The sequence below is a fragment of the Pleuronectes platessa genome, chromosome 19, assembly GCF_947347685.1.
Source record: "Pleuronectes platessa chromosome 19, fPlePla1.1, whole genome shotgun sequence".
Lineage (NCBI taxonomy): Eukaryota > Metazoa > Chordata > Actinopteri > Pleuronectiformes > Pleuronectidae > Pleuronectes > Pleuronectes platessa.
Genome location: NC_070644.1, coordinates 6,048,281 through 6,063,578, shown reverse-complemented (window position 1 = coordinate 6,063,578; position 15,298 = coordinate 6,048,281). Strand labels below are relative to the sequence as shown.

Genomic DNA, 15,298 nt, shown 5'->3' with positions numbered 1-15,298 from the left:
AGGCCGTCTCCACGAGTGCTGAACACTCACCTCCACCACAGACGTGTAGACCTGGAGTATCTGCTCCTCGCCTTTGACCTGTCGCACGCTGACCTTGCAGGAGAGCTGAGACGTGGAGTGGCTGTATCGCTCCAAAGAGAAGGCACACTGCAGGGGACGCTGGTTACTGGCCCACACCTGAGAAAAGGAGAACTCCTGCAGGGCGACGAGAGAAAGAAAGAGAGAGAGAGAGAGAGAGAGAGAGAGAGGGGGGGGGGGGGACGAACAGGGAGAGCGATGAAAGCATTAGACGGAGGAGACAACACACTCATTAAATCCCTGCTTAAGACGTTCGTTATGTGAATCCTGCTTCGCCGCCCACTTTGCTGTGTACATGATTAATTAAGAGCGAATGATTGGCCTCTTTAGCCAATCAATGATCTCGCCTAATCAAGCGGTTTCCCCGTCGGAGGGAACACCAGCAGCCGTTAGAGCCCTTTGGGACAGAATCATATCGTGTTCTGGAAGAAGTCATTTGTGCATAAATGTAATGAATTTCATGTTATTTTACCCACTGCTGCTCGGGAAAATTAAGTTACTTTAGAGTGTGGTTCATTTTACATGCAATCATTACATCTATATATATATATATAACAGACCCACATTATTAGCAACAATAGGCTGTGCACTGATATAAATAATCTGAGGATTATTTTAGTGAAAGTAAAACCCACAGATTTAAAGTCAAACTCTCCAAGGCATATTTTCCACATAGCTTGTTATGTCTTCTTCCATATTCTGATAACATGGAGCTTGGAAATGCCAATCTGTTGGATCAGGAGCTGTAATGTGATTATGGAACTGGGGCAGAGCTGACTTCAGATACCCAGTTTGCACTCCATCTCCAGATTTCCAAATGTGACAACTGAGAAACTCAAAAAAAGTAACAGAGCCTTGGAGCGAGCGGAATCAGAAAGGAATTTGGACATCCATTTAATAACTACTGAGTGACCTGCACTCTGCCGCAGCGAGAGCGGGTCAAAAACACTGTTTTACAGATGAATCACCCCCTCTTCTCATCAAGGCAGGAGGACGGTGGCATTGAAAGAGGCTCCTTCCAGCGAGAGCAGTGTTTGAATGAAAGCCTATAGTCATCTTCCCCGTAGGACCCTCGCACCGTGGCTCTCCCCCTCCATAAGAAAACCTTGTTGGTATTCGGTAAGGCATACAGTGGGTTAATTCTGCTAATAGGATGTCACTGGGGGGATAAACATCACAGGGCAGAACATGCAGCATGTAGACCCCTGGTAAGATAACTATAAGATGTGCATATGTGTGCTTGCCTGGCAGTCATAATTAAATTTGTATGGGCGTGTGTGGGGGTGAGATAGCTAGTCTTAGTGATATCATGCTGTGTCCTTGCTGCTGTCCTCTGGCTTTGATACGACCAAGTAAGAGACGGGGGAAACGGGCAGAGGAGACAGGATCTGAAAGAGGAGGCAGAGAAGATGAAGGTGCATCGCTGTGTGATCCCCGACCAAGCGGTGCTCGGTTTAAATGAGAACAGAGATGCGGGTGCAGTCAGCCCGCGTGCTGCTTTCCATTGCTTAACTCAAAACGACGAAAAAAACTCACAGCCAGGAGTCGCCTACCTGGCAGGTGGTGAAAGGTTTGATGCTCCAGAGTAACTGTGGGACGTCCTGGATGGAAACCTGGAGGCTGAAAGAGTTCCCCCTGAACAGCATAATTTTCGGCTCCTCCAGCAGTCGCCCGCCCCTGCTGCGCTCACCCACCACCACCTCCTGATAGAGAAAGGTGGCCGTGGATTTTTTGGTGGGAGCCGGGAGGGAAGCAGAGAAAAAGGGAAGATGCTAAATGTTATGTGGATGACATAGACTCACTGTACCAGGCTGGAACTACAACAAACAAGCAGCTCATGTACCACGAAATGTTTCTATTGATTCGTCAGTAGCAGTCTTTAAATTAAAATAAAAAGAATATAAAAAAATATATAAAAGTAACAGAGAAAAAATACAAAAGCAATAAACGTTAAACATCACCAATAATTGAGGATCTTGAAAACAAACAATAAAATCTTGATGCAGCTAATATCCTTTAATCATTGAAAGTTCTCTTCTCTTTGTCTTATGTGATAGAACTCTGAATCTCTGTGGGTTGATCCAACTGATGGAGTAGACTAAATTAGCATTTACTGAAGAAGATGCATCGCAGGCTGTGAAGTGACTACCAGAGGCTGGATGTAACAAAGTACATTTACTTTGTAAAAGTACTTAAGTACATTTTTCATGCATCTGTACTATACATAAGTATATGCATTTTTGGGTACTTTTCACTTTCACTCCTCTACATATATCAGCAAACATAAAATGTCTGTACTTTGGAACCCTCTGGGACATCTAGGGAATGGGTCCACTGATCCAATCAGACTAGGAAGGTAACATTAGACCCCGCCTCCTTTAATGAGAGAAGACTGTTGCTTAGGGGAATAGGCTATACTCAGCAAGTGCTTTTCTTTTTATCACTGTATGTGTATATTTATATTTACTTACTTCTATTAAAGAAAATGAATGTGGTACTCTTACTTGCGTACATTTTTGTCTCTTTATAAGTTCTTTAATGTAAGTAAAAATATTTAGTGCTTCTGCCACCACTGATTTGATTTATTCAAAACAATAATCAGCGGATACATTGATAAAGAAAATTGTTTTTAGTTGAGCTCTAATATTGAGAATGCATAGGCTTATAAAAGAATATTTAACCAAACTTAAAAAGAACCCAACATTTTCCTAAAACGAATGTCAGGAATGTCCTCGCATTCCCTCCATTTTTAATCATGTGAACATGATGACAAAAAAAAAAAAATAGTGGTGCATGGTGCATCTTTAAGGTTTCAAAAAGCGATTGTGATTGGGCCCTAAAAGTTGAGTCATCCCCGCACAGAGTCTCTGCTGCTCACAACAGGTAACCAGCCACACATCAAAAGAGAAGGCACGAGCGTCAAGCCGACACAGCCAGAGCCTCAAAATAAGATGGGGAGAGCAAATATTGGTTCTACACCAACCCCACACAAGGCATAAACAAAGAAAATCTATCCTTGCTCTGTGATGTAGTTTTTGTCTTCCAGTCTCGGGTGTAGATGTTACAGATCTTTGGAGGAGAATAACATAAGCATGTATGTATGTACGCCTCAGTATGTACGTGCACAATCGTGTTTGGATCTTCTGTATCTTGGGGATACAGGATCGGGGGCTGTGGGTGTGAGTCCTGAGTGTGTGGTGCTTATCGGTCACACAGCACACAGAGGGGGGAAATGCAAAGCTTACAGGCTGGCTCCAGCCTGATCGATTCCTGCTTCAAGCTCACAGGGGAAATTAATTGTCGTATGAAGCACAAACAAAAGCCAACAAAAAAAAAGAACAAATGAACAAATAACCACGACTGACTGATGGAGAGCTGAAGTGAATTGGCTCTTGGCAGCTCCATCCAATTTCTCTTTGTTCACTTGCAACTCTACATCTTGACTGAAGGCACAAGTGGAGCAGGACTGTGTTTTTGTGGGAAAACTATCAGCACCACCACTACTAAAAGTGTTTAATTAAGAAAGGAAACAAATTACTCTTGCAAAAAGTTTGTCGTTTTTTGGCTCCAGAGCCTTGAACAAAAAGATGTGTGTGTATTAGTGTGTGTGTGTCTTTGTGTGTGAGCCCACACTAAAAGCAGAAGGGCAAACCATTCACCAAACACTGCAGTGGAGCACGGAGATGAAGTGAAACTGCAGCTGAGAATGTTTCTCAGTTATATGTCCTCACATACTTGTCACATGGAAATCAACGCAGAAACACGTTTAATTAGCAGAGAGCAAATTAAATCACACAAAGAAAGGGCAGAGGAGCAACCTCGGAGCATCTGTTGTCTTTGTAATTAAAAGTCCCTGATTGTCTCCAAGTCATCAAGCATCTCCCAATGGCGATGTTAGTGAACAGGCAAATCTTCAGTGGAGCACAAAAACACTCAGGCAGCAGCAGCTCTTCACCAGCAACGCTGACCAATCACTTTGTGTTCCTACATATATAGAAATCCTTTGGGACAATTTACATTTTCGCCTCATTAGTGGTTGTTTCTCTCATATTCTGCAGGGATCTGACTACAGAGCTGCAGGATCCAGGCGACAACTATTATTTATTATTGTTTTTATTAAATTAACTGCTGCTGCTATCATTAATAACAGCTTTCGACTATAATTATCACTCTTACCATTTTCATCATAACAACCAGGGTCAGACAGAGCTTATTGATGGTTATACAACTGTTCCTGGTCTCTCTCCTCTCTGTGTGGCTATGTGGTTGGTAATAATGGTGAGTTGTTTTGACCAGCATGTTGGCCAAGATGGAAATATCTCAAAAACATGTACATTAAGTCAAAGTACACATCAAATAAATATTTCTCAAAGATGGTAACTGTCATTTCAGGCAGTTCACGTAAACTTTTGTTTAAATGTTTTATTTGATGCTAAGAAAACAGGGTGGAACCTCATGATTGAGAGCTGAGACTAACTCACGCTTAATCAAGCTTGTGTCTCTGCTGGAGATCAATACCACAGCTGCACTCCACCTGCACCACTCTGGATCGCAAAGGACAAGATGGTGCTCGTAGTTTCATTTTCGTGCGACAGGAGGAGGTGCAGACTTGTCGTTCATCTATGTACAGTCTCTGCTAGAACCTCACAGATGTACTAACATCCTTAGGTTGTTTTTTTTATTACTGTGGAACTTACAAGGTGTGCCTTTATGGGTACGGTGAATAAAGTGGGAAATTAGTTTATTTTTACCCTCATTGCATATCACTTATGGGAAAGTAAGTTTAATCGGATTGGAACCTGAGGCTGCTGCAGGGGGACTCAAGACTCAATATTCAGGGTGCCTCTGCTGCCAGGGGGATGGTATTTCTTAGAATTAAAAAACTTATTTTTGTGCTTTTTGTCCTTTTGCATAGATTAGTATGTTTCCCCTTGTGTTAAAGGGTTCAAAGAAAACAAAATCAATGTTTCTGACAATTTAACAAGACAAAACTAATCAACTAAGTAACATTTCTTCAAGTCATTCCTGGTTCTTCACCATTTCTTTCTACTTTTTCCCTCTTCGCTCGTACCTGAAAAGCATAGGGGGTGTCGTCCACACAGTAAACCCTGAGGGTGAAGCCCAGACTGCTGCTCGTATCCAGACTGCCGAACACAGCCAGCCTCAGCCGCTTGGCCACCTCCTGGTTCAGCGGCTCCCCCACCAGGGCGTAGCGGCCTGGATGCTCCAGCAGCACGTGGCACCTCTGGGCCTCCAGCAGACAGTAGCAGGATGTGCTCTCCTCATCCACGGACATCACTTCCTTTGGAGGGAGGGACACATCCGGGGGAGACCAGAGTTATTACCAAAATAAGTTGATTTAAGGGTTGAGTGTGAGAGCAGTTCAATAGTGGAACATGATATTCACAATCCAATCGGAGTCAAGACTCTGCATTGAGAAGGACAAACAGGGTTAAGTATAAAGCCTATTCAGCCTGTGATATGTGAATATGGCTTCTCTTTCCAAATATGATTAGTCCCACAACACACATTATAGTTATATATATTATTAAATGTGGTAAAACAGAATCTACATGGCTACAGTTAGTAACAAGCCATGAAAGCCATGGATCCAGGATTTGAAAGTTTTAAGTGACTCATTTTCTTAGGGATGCTGTGAAGACACTTCATAGTTCTTCATAGGGAAGTTTCTGCAGACCCAGAGCAGATCATGCACAGAACTGAATAGAACGAGGGCCCAATGAATCACCACTGAACAGATGGTGATACAGTACGACTGACAAAATGAATTAGCAGGGTGCAGTTGGGTCCAGTGGCCAATTGCTCGTCTGCTCGTGCTCCCTAAATCACCATTGAAACAAAACTGTGACCCACAGGTCCCCGCTGCATACGGCCTGGTTGAATGAATATAAAGCAACGCAGTTTAATTTAGTGGCCCAAAGCTTCGTAAACCTGCCCCATTAGTGCAGCAGCAGACAGGAAGGATCTCCATGACATAGCTCATCCCCGCCAGGCAGCCACGGTGAAATGATGGAGTCGAACTCTCGCAGTACAAAAGTGCAAGCTTTAATGGAAATGGCACTGAGAGGCAGATGGAGCGAGAGAAGAGGGGAGTGAGTAGGGAACAGGGGAGGGCAGAGAGGGAGAGAGACCTCCATCTTCCACTTAATCACTAATTCCAGAGATTGGGGTTTGAGTAACCATCCTTCCTGAGATAAAGGGCTCATTATTTCACAGTGACAGAGACGGGTCACGCCGTTGCATTTTCATGGAGTACATCTCTGTTTTAAGAGTCTGTCTGTATCCCTCTGCCTTTCTCCTTCTCCTCCGCTGACTCTCTCTGATATTCTCTCCTTTCCGGTGTCATATAGCCCCCATCAGTGATGGCTCTTTTGATAGCTCCCCTTTGTGCAGCATGTCTGCTGGCAAATTACATCTGTGCAAATGTCACACAGAGAGGAAGGGCCTGGCTCGAGGAGAGCCACTGGCCTCCCAAGGTCAGGCACACATCGTGGCGCCAGGGTCAGTCTGCCTTGAACTGGTCCACAACACTTTTTGATGAGGTTACTCTAACATTAAAGGAGCATCCTAGATATATTTTCGCTGCCAAGATCGGAAAAAGGAAAAAGGAGAGAGGGCTTTTGGATTGAAGTGAGATATCTGAAGTCCTCTGTGAGAGTGAAGTAGCTTTACAGGGCACAGTTGAAGGACTTTGCACGAGTGTTATTTTACTAAAAGAAATAGATGTGAAAAATCACGAACCTCACAGCAGTAAACACAGATATATAATACATTTAGATGAATAGCTCTAAATCGTTTAAAGGTCCCATATTGTAGCGACTCAGTGTCTATTCAGGATTTACTGAGTAAGAGTGGTAACGTTAGATTTCCCTGTGAGCAGGCTCACTCATCTGCTGCATTGAAGTTGTGTGCCATCTTTAAAAACCCAGACTACGATATTGATGATGTATTAAATTGTAAATGTTTCAGATACAGTGCCTTGCATAAGTATTCACCCCCTTGGACTTTTTCCCATTATGTACTGTTACTAACTGGAATTCAAATAGACTTAAATAAACTTTTTCCCGTTTGATCAACAAAACATGCATAGTACTTTGGAGGTGCAAAATAAATTTTATTGTGACACAAACAATAATGAGAACAAAAAAGTTGACATCTGTTGGGTGCATAAGTATTCACCCCCCTGTGTCAATACTTGGTAGAACCCCCTTTCGCTGCAATTACAGCTGCAAGTCTTTTGGGGTATGTCTCTACAAGCTTTGCACATCTAGAGATGGAAAGGTTTGTCCATTCTTCTTGGCAAAAAAGATGAAGCTCAGTCAGATTGGATGGAGACCGTCTGTGAACCGCAATCTTCAAGTCTTGCCATAGATTCTCTATTGGATTGAGGTCTGGGCTTTGATTGGGCCATTTTAAGACATTAACATTCTTTAATCCAAACCATTCCTTTGTAGCTCTGGCTGTATGTTTAGGGTCATTGAAGATGAACCTCCGCCCCAGTCTCAAGTCTTTTGCAGACTGCATCAGATTTTCTTCAAGGATTTCCCTGTATTTGGCTCCATCCATCTTTCCCTCTATTCTGACCAGTTTCCCTGTACCTGCTGAAGAGAAGCATCCCCACAGCATGATGCTACCACCACCATGTTTCACTGTTGGGATGGTGTGCTCAGGGTGATGGGCAGTGTTGGGTTTTCGCCACACATAGCGTTTTGCATTGAGGCCAAAAAGTTCAATTTTGGTCTCATCTGACCAGAGCACCTTCTTCCACATGTTTGCTGTGTCTCCCACATGGCTTCTGGCAAACTCCAAACGGGATTTTTTATGGATCCCTTTCAACAATGGCTTTCTTCTTGCCACTCTTCCATAAAGGCCAGATTTGTGGAGTAGACGACTAATAGTTGTCCTGTGGACAGATTCTCCCACCTCAGCTGTGGATCTCTGCAACTCCTCCAGAGTAACCATGGGCCTCCTGGTTGCTTCTCTGATTAATTTTCTCCTTGTCCGACTCTTCAGTTTGGGTGGACGGCCTCCTCTTGGTAGGTTTGCGGTTGTGCCATATTCTTTCCATTTTCTTATGATGGATTTTATGGTGCTCAGAGAGATGTTCAAAGCTCTGGATATTTTTTTATAACCTAACCCTGCTTCATATTTCTCCACAACTTTATCCCTGACCTGTTTGGTGAGCTCCTTGGTCTTCATGATGCTGTTTGTTCAGTAATGATCTCCAACAAACTCTGAGTCCGTCACAGAACAGGTGTATTTATACTGAGATTAAATTGCAGACAGGTGGACCCTATTTACTAATTATGTGACTTGCAAATGTGACTTGTGAATGCAATTGGTCGCACCAGATCTTTGTTAGGGGTTTCACAGTAAAGGGGGTGAATACATATGCACTCAACACTTTTCAGATTTTTATTTGTAAATAATTGTGAAATCCATGTAATATTTCCCCCCACTTCCAAATGATGCACTATTTTGTGTTGGTCCATTACATAAACTCACGATGAAATAAATTTTAATCTGTGGTTATACCATGACAAAATGTAGAAAAGTCCAAAGGGGGTGAATACTTATGCAAGGCACTGTATGTGTTTGCTATTATACCAAAAACAAAACGATACAGGCATACAGTAATCATTTAAGTGTATATGTGAATGTGTTTTCTTGTTATGTAAATTTTGCTTCCTGTGTTCAATCTTTATGAGAAGCTACAATTCAGAATCCACATATTTACTAAAAGACAATGATTCAACAAAACAATTTAAAATACAATCATAATTAAAGTGGAAAATATATGTATTACTCAGTGACTAATGGCCGTCATTTGCATTTGCTCTAACATTACTTTTGGATGTACAACAGCACGAGGTTGCGCTTGAAAGGCAGAATTTTTATGCAGGATGATGAATCTGAGCTGGCAACCCTGAAATCGGCTGCTTCATCGCATGACTACACTTCAGGATGACATTTTTCATTGAAATAAGTCGTCGCAGGTTATCAGATCCTATTGATATTCCTGGTGCTGGTGAAAGTTGTGCATTTTCACTTGTGTTAACATTCCGAACGGACGTTAACACAAAATTTGCACAGCAGCTAAAGTTCAAGAGAAAACACTCACCTCCCACTTGTTGTCCTGCATTTGTCTCTTCAGCCGAATGGTCCAATTATCAGCGGCAACCTCCCCACAATGGGCTATGGTCATGGCTATGGGACAGGACAGGTCGAGGCCTGGTGGTCCATACGTGACTGAAGGGCTCAAAAAGATCTCGGGCCCGTCCTCGAACAGAGTACTGCACACAGAGGGAAACCACATATTGACAACAAATATGATCACAGATGTCACGATAACACAAACACGTCTGTTTTATTTTTCATTAAAAATCTTTGTAGCAACACGAGACTCTCACGACTAATTAATCACTGCTTAATCAAACATTCAGATAGCAGAGTGTGACCCCTGCCTTTGAACCAAGTAAACTCAAATCCTTGGACACTCATAATGAATCAACCCCTGACTAGCTGACACACACTCACAGATAGAGGAAGATTAAAGCACCAAGACTAATGGACATTGGGGCTGGGGAGGACAGGCTTTAGCACACAGCGTGTAAGCTTTGTGGGTCGATGGAGCTTATGAAGCCTGCTCCGGCCGGCCCGGTGACAGATTAGCTCGGCCAAGCTGCTCTTGGCCGGGGGCCTAATTTTGGCGGGGAGCCGTGAAGACTGAGAGCAATCGATGGGACCACCATCAGTCACGAATCTGGCCCGGCTGGACACCTCACATCCACAGGACAAGATATAGCTGCTGTTGTCACTGGAGTAGCATGGATATATCTCAGCATCATTAATACAGCTGTAGTGGAGAGCAACCCTGAGACACAAGCCCAGATGTGTCATGAAAGTGTGCATGCACCCACACGTGTGTAGGAATTTAAAGGAAAACATGAGAGAATGAATTAGACGGTGCAGGTATAATTTCAAACAGATACATTTTTTATGTTGACACATACTCTGAACCACTTTGACTCCATACAAGTCAACAGTCGTGTCCACAATCCATGTAATAAGCAGGTTTAATTTGTAGTTTGTTCACACTGGAAAAGCGGGAAATTAAGAACTCACAATGTCAGCATGCACAATAAATATGCTTGGGTTTTGAGTGTTAGGATGATGCACTATTGCACGACAGATACAACAGTGACAAATTCAATAGAATTTTAATGTTGTAAATGCCCGACCATCATTGGCGGTATTATAAAATGTAAGAAACAAAGATTTTGTAAGAACAATAAACTATTAGGTTTGCAACGTATGCTGTGCTCTACTGACTAACAGTCATTTGTTCAATAACTTGTTTAATTTGTCTGTTTGATAGTGAATATTTACCATCACTTAAATGTTTACAAAAGGAAAAACGTAAAATGTCTTGTTTTGTCCAACCACAAGAACAAAACCCTAAGATATTGAGATAATAGAGAGAAACTATAAATTAGCATGGAGTGAAAAAATTGATTATTAAAATATTTGCCAGAATATTTTAATGACAACCAGAGATTACGCACCTCAGCCAAGGCCCAACAGTTCCCACCTGTACATTAACTAGATCAGGATTCTTATTTGGATCTGCACCAAATTGCACACACTCATTTACACACACAACTATCAGATTCTTTTCATCAAGATCCATGAATCATTCTCCATGAAATCAAAGAAAATGTTGAAAAATAATATTAAATTGAATGGATTGTGCCCCAGCACTCCACACAGGTTCATGGGAACTCTTTGAGTAATTTTTGCATAATCCTGATAACTGACAAATAAACAAAAACAAAGAAATGCAAACTGGGTGAAGGTAATTAGTATGTTCTGTGCAGCACTCAATTGGGACAGGTTGTGGTAATTCAAGTTGGGGTACTTCCCTTATTTTATTCCAGTAAAATTGGAGAAGTACTTTATATTTCTATTCTCTTGTAATCTATTCTCTTCTACATGCATGACATTTGTTTGATTTAGACAGAGATGGGGGCTTTCCCATGCAGCGCACTGTGTGGCTGAGGCTGTTTTGTCAGTTTCTGGTGTCGACTGGTGTGCGAGACTCTATTCTTCATTATGCTGCTACCAATCAACACAAAAAAATGAAAAGAGGTTATGATCCGCTGTCTAAAAAGGAAATTGCACTATGCCCCTGCAGCTGCACTTTCGTGCTAATCAGCCCCAGGCTCAGAGGAAACCAAGGTTACCTGCTGCTCATACTATGCTAATATGCCACATTGCCCATGAGCAAAGCTTAAAGATGGTTATTTAGCATCTCTGACTGTGCTTGTGGGAACAAAGAAACAAGACTCCAGGATGGTGATAAAAGAGTAGGTGGTAGACGGGGGGGATATTAGTTAACGCAGTCTCATATGTGCTCTGCAAAAACTTGCTTCTTTTACTTTTTCACTTTCAAGCATGACTGTCATGGATCGTATTTGCTCAGACCACAATTTAAAATAAGAAATTTCGCAAAGCCTCATCGATGTCTGACAGTCTGTCTCTCAAGCTCTCACAGCAGTGTTGAGTAAATTGGTAGAGGACTTTAAGCTTTCGAGGAGGAACATTTAATATTTTTTTGTTATCCCATATCACAAATAAACAAGAGCAAAACTAAACAAAATAAGTGTTACCAAAACATGCAGATCACCAGTGAATGGAATTTCACAGCAATGAAATACACTCTGTTACCCTGGATATTATCCAAAGAGCACAGATCAAACATTGCTGCACTAGACAGTCCTTTCTACTGAAGAAATAGCACCAATGAAAACTGTTCAAAACCCCTGGTACTAAATTATTAATTGATTATACTTAGACTATCCACACTTTGTATAAGTATCTTATGCTAGGCAGGTAGCCAATAAAAAGGGACTTCACCTGAGGACATTTCTGATTCCACACAGGTTTTTATATATGCAGAGGTACCCCCCCCGGACTTGTAAACAGACTTTGAAGTGTAAAATAATGTGAGCTCACCTTATTCCATATTCCACTCAATATAAACAGTGGAAGGATTCAGTGAAATACATACATGTGTATAGGCATACATAACATTCTGTCATTTTGGTTTTCAACTTACAGCTGCTCTTTTGCTAAATCCTCCGGCCTACCTGAATATCAATTCAGCATGTGCTTTTGTCTTGGAAGGACTGAACCCCCCCAACACACATTTAGTGAGCTCAGGATACCCAACAAGAAAACACCGCAGCTTTCTTTAGATTGATTTACTGTAATGATATAACATGAAACAGGGACTGTATAAGTTTACATCCTCCTCCCAGACCACTGTGTCACTCCACTCACCCAGAGAGTGAGACCTGGGCACATGTACAAACAAGGTTTTCTAACAATATTATTACTGATTCAACATAACCATTGACTATTAAAAACATTTATACAGGTACGAGAAATTTATACTCCCCCCCCCCCCCCCCTCTTAATGTGTGCAAATAGAACCTGAGATGTTTCAATGGCTGGAAGACCACTGGGAGTTGAAATGGATGAAGCGGCCCCTCTGTTTCTGCTTGTCCGGTACGTAACATATCATTTAACTTTTTCTGTTTAAGAGGAACAATGGGTCAATATTGTGTTGTTCTATTTTCTAATGTTTTTCATCGCTAATTCCAACTTTTTAAGATTAGCAATGACCCCTTTTCGCATTAAGCTTGTACTGCTCCAGGAATTAGAGACTGGACACGTCCTCTGATCCGTCAACAGACTTTGATGTAACACCGGTGGTGAAGCTGTGACTGTACATCAGTGTGCGACTTTTTGCTTCTGCTAAGGCAGACAGACAATCAGTGTCCCAATTGATTCTTGTCGTTGAAAGGGTAGTTTGAGGGAATACAGAGGGTGTATTATGTCAACAAGTAACTGTGGTGTCTTATTCCAACTTTTTGAGATCAGTGGTTCGACTTGGTAATGCATGGGCATTAATGTGGGGGCTGGACCAGTGAAGGGTGGGGCGTGTTTATTTTACGGTCAAATATCAATTCCCCAGAATCGCTTAACCCACCTCCGTGTTCACAAAGGCTTTCGACCTCTCGTTTTTCATTATCCCAAGCTTAATTTGGTACTATTATCTTCTATCCTGGATTTGTTTTATTTATTCTCAAATTTTCCTTACTGAATCTAAATCAGTATTCATAATCTTTTAATGCGTATTGGATCAGTCAGTCATCTGTGGTGTAAAGGTGTCAGTCTTGTGATTATGTGGCTCGATTTAACAATCACAACTTTAAAGGGTGAAAACATGCACATTTTTACAGCTTGTTGAACAGTCTCCTAGTGGCCAAAAGTTAAGGCAGACTTGAAAGTAAATTCAAGGGAAAATTTAAAAGTATCTGAACAAGGTAGACTTGGTCGTCTCAGGTAAAACCAAGAGAAAAGAAACAAATAAATAGAAGACAGTAGATGCCTCCTTGAGAAGAAGACCCAAAAGTCGACTGCTGAGCACCTTCACTCAACCTTGTGTGAGTCGCATCATTTCGGGCGAATTTGTTACACACTACATCTCTGTCCTTGGACCACCCACTGTCCCCGACTGCGCTGGGAGAGATCACACGCAAAAATCTTGTAAAGCCCAGAGGATGGACGAAAGCCCTTGTGAACACCTGAAACTGAGCCGGAGCCGATCGATTCCTATTCTTCGCAGAGGAAAGCCACGTCTTATGTAGATGGCCGAGGTTTGAATGGGAAGAAAGGATCCAATTTCTCCTCTGGACTCGGCGGCTGTCGGAAGATAGGCTTTGACTGACAGCTCAGTGGTGCACGGCTCCTGCAGCTTCTTAAACGACAGCCAGAGAAGTAAACAGCATCAGGCTTATCAGAGCAAAGCAGGAGCCTACAGGGCAGTGGCTCGGCTGAAATGGGGATACTCTGGGCAGGGGAGTGTACAACCAGTCCTGCTTAACTGAGATGCGACCTTTGACCTGTAGCTTCACCCAGATGACCATGGCACCTAACGGAGTTGACATGACAGATGTATTTCAGATGGCACTTTTAAATGTCCTTTTCGATTCTCTCCTGGATGATAAGATTGCATTTCATCAAGAGGTAGTTAGCCGTGCTAGCGAACCTCTTTTAAATAGCACATTTCATTTAAGTGTAAGGCACGAGGTGAATGCAGAAAACGTGAGTTATGACAGAAGTTAAGGCCACAAAAACTATGTGCACAGTGGGAACAAAAACATTACACACAGGTTCACACAATTAAAATAAATACATGAGTAAAAAATATTGAGTAATGTTATTGAAAATCTGGGAAGTTAAGGGGTGGTCAGCTTCCCTGAAAAGTTCATGAGCTCCCCTGAAAGCCTGTAGGGGGAGCTCTGAAACGACCTCCATGTCGCAGGAGGTTCCTGAGAAAAATCATAACTGTTAAAAAATAAAATCACCAGTGAGTGTTTTTCTCTCATTAAAATATCAGTTTTGAACATAGATCTTATTTGACTCTTATTTACCCAACACTGTGTTTATTCCTTCTGTAATCATCCATGCGTGGTGCTGCTGCCCTCAAAAGTTTGCAAATTGTGTGTAGGTGGCACAGACAGATAAGTCGGCTGCTTTTTTTGTGGTTTGTTTTCACAGGAGAGTGACACCACGGAGAGAACCACACATACACAATATCCTACTATTGACAGCAATGCCACACACTTCCATGTGTGCATTTGTGTGTCATCTTTCTGCCAACATAAAATAGGGCTCTCCTGAAAGCCCTTAAGTAGCAGCAGACAAGTAGAACTTAAGACAAGTGAATTAAAACCATTAAAACAGTAAGAAGTGAGTTGAACCCAAGAAAAGGAATTTAAATAGTAATGATGATAACAAGCAGCAAACCAGACTAATGAGAGGTGCTGCTAGAAATACATGTTGTAAGTTCAGTTTAACAGGACCATCGCACTGGAGCTCTGCAGGTTTTTGTGGAGACCTGGGGATTAACCAGATAGTGTTGTTAGGGATATACCTTGGTAGCAAGGTTTCACGCAGACATGCTGACACACTGATACTGTTGACCATGAATCACTAACATGTCCAAAAATTGATTTATTGATGCGAGATAGCTTTTGAGGCTCTGCTGCAAAAAAAAGGAGTCAGAGGTATTAGACTCCTTTTCAAACTGCTCTTATCTATTTCCATTTTCTCCTTGAGTAACAGCTCT

At 42.1% G+C, this 15,298-nt stretch overlaps 1 protein-coding gene across 1 annotated transcript in view; it reads right to left on the bottom strand.

The window, feature by feature from the left end:
• Window positions 1-15,298, bottom strand: part of LOC128425200 (netrin receptor UNC5D) — a 78,800-nt gene that overhangs the window by 5,219 nt on the left and 58,283 nt on the right. The window contains exons 15-18 of the mRNA XM_053411732.1: window positions 9,221-9,392; window positions 5,150-5,380; window positions 1,632-1,781; window positions 31-195 (exon numbers count right to left, since the gene is read on the bottom strand). Coding sequence (XP_053267707.1) covers window positions 31-195; window positions 1,632-1,781; window positions 5,150-5,380; window positions 9,221-9,392 — 718 coding nt within the window. The remainder of the gene's footprint in view (window positions 1-30; window positions 196-1,631; window positions 1,782-5,149; window positions 5,381-9,220; window positions 9,393-15,298) is intronic.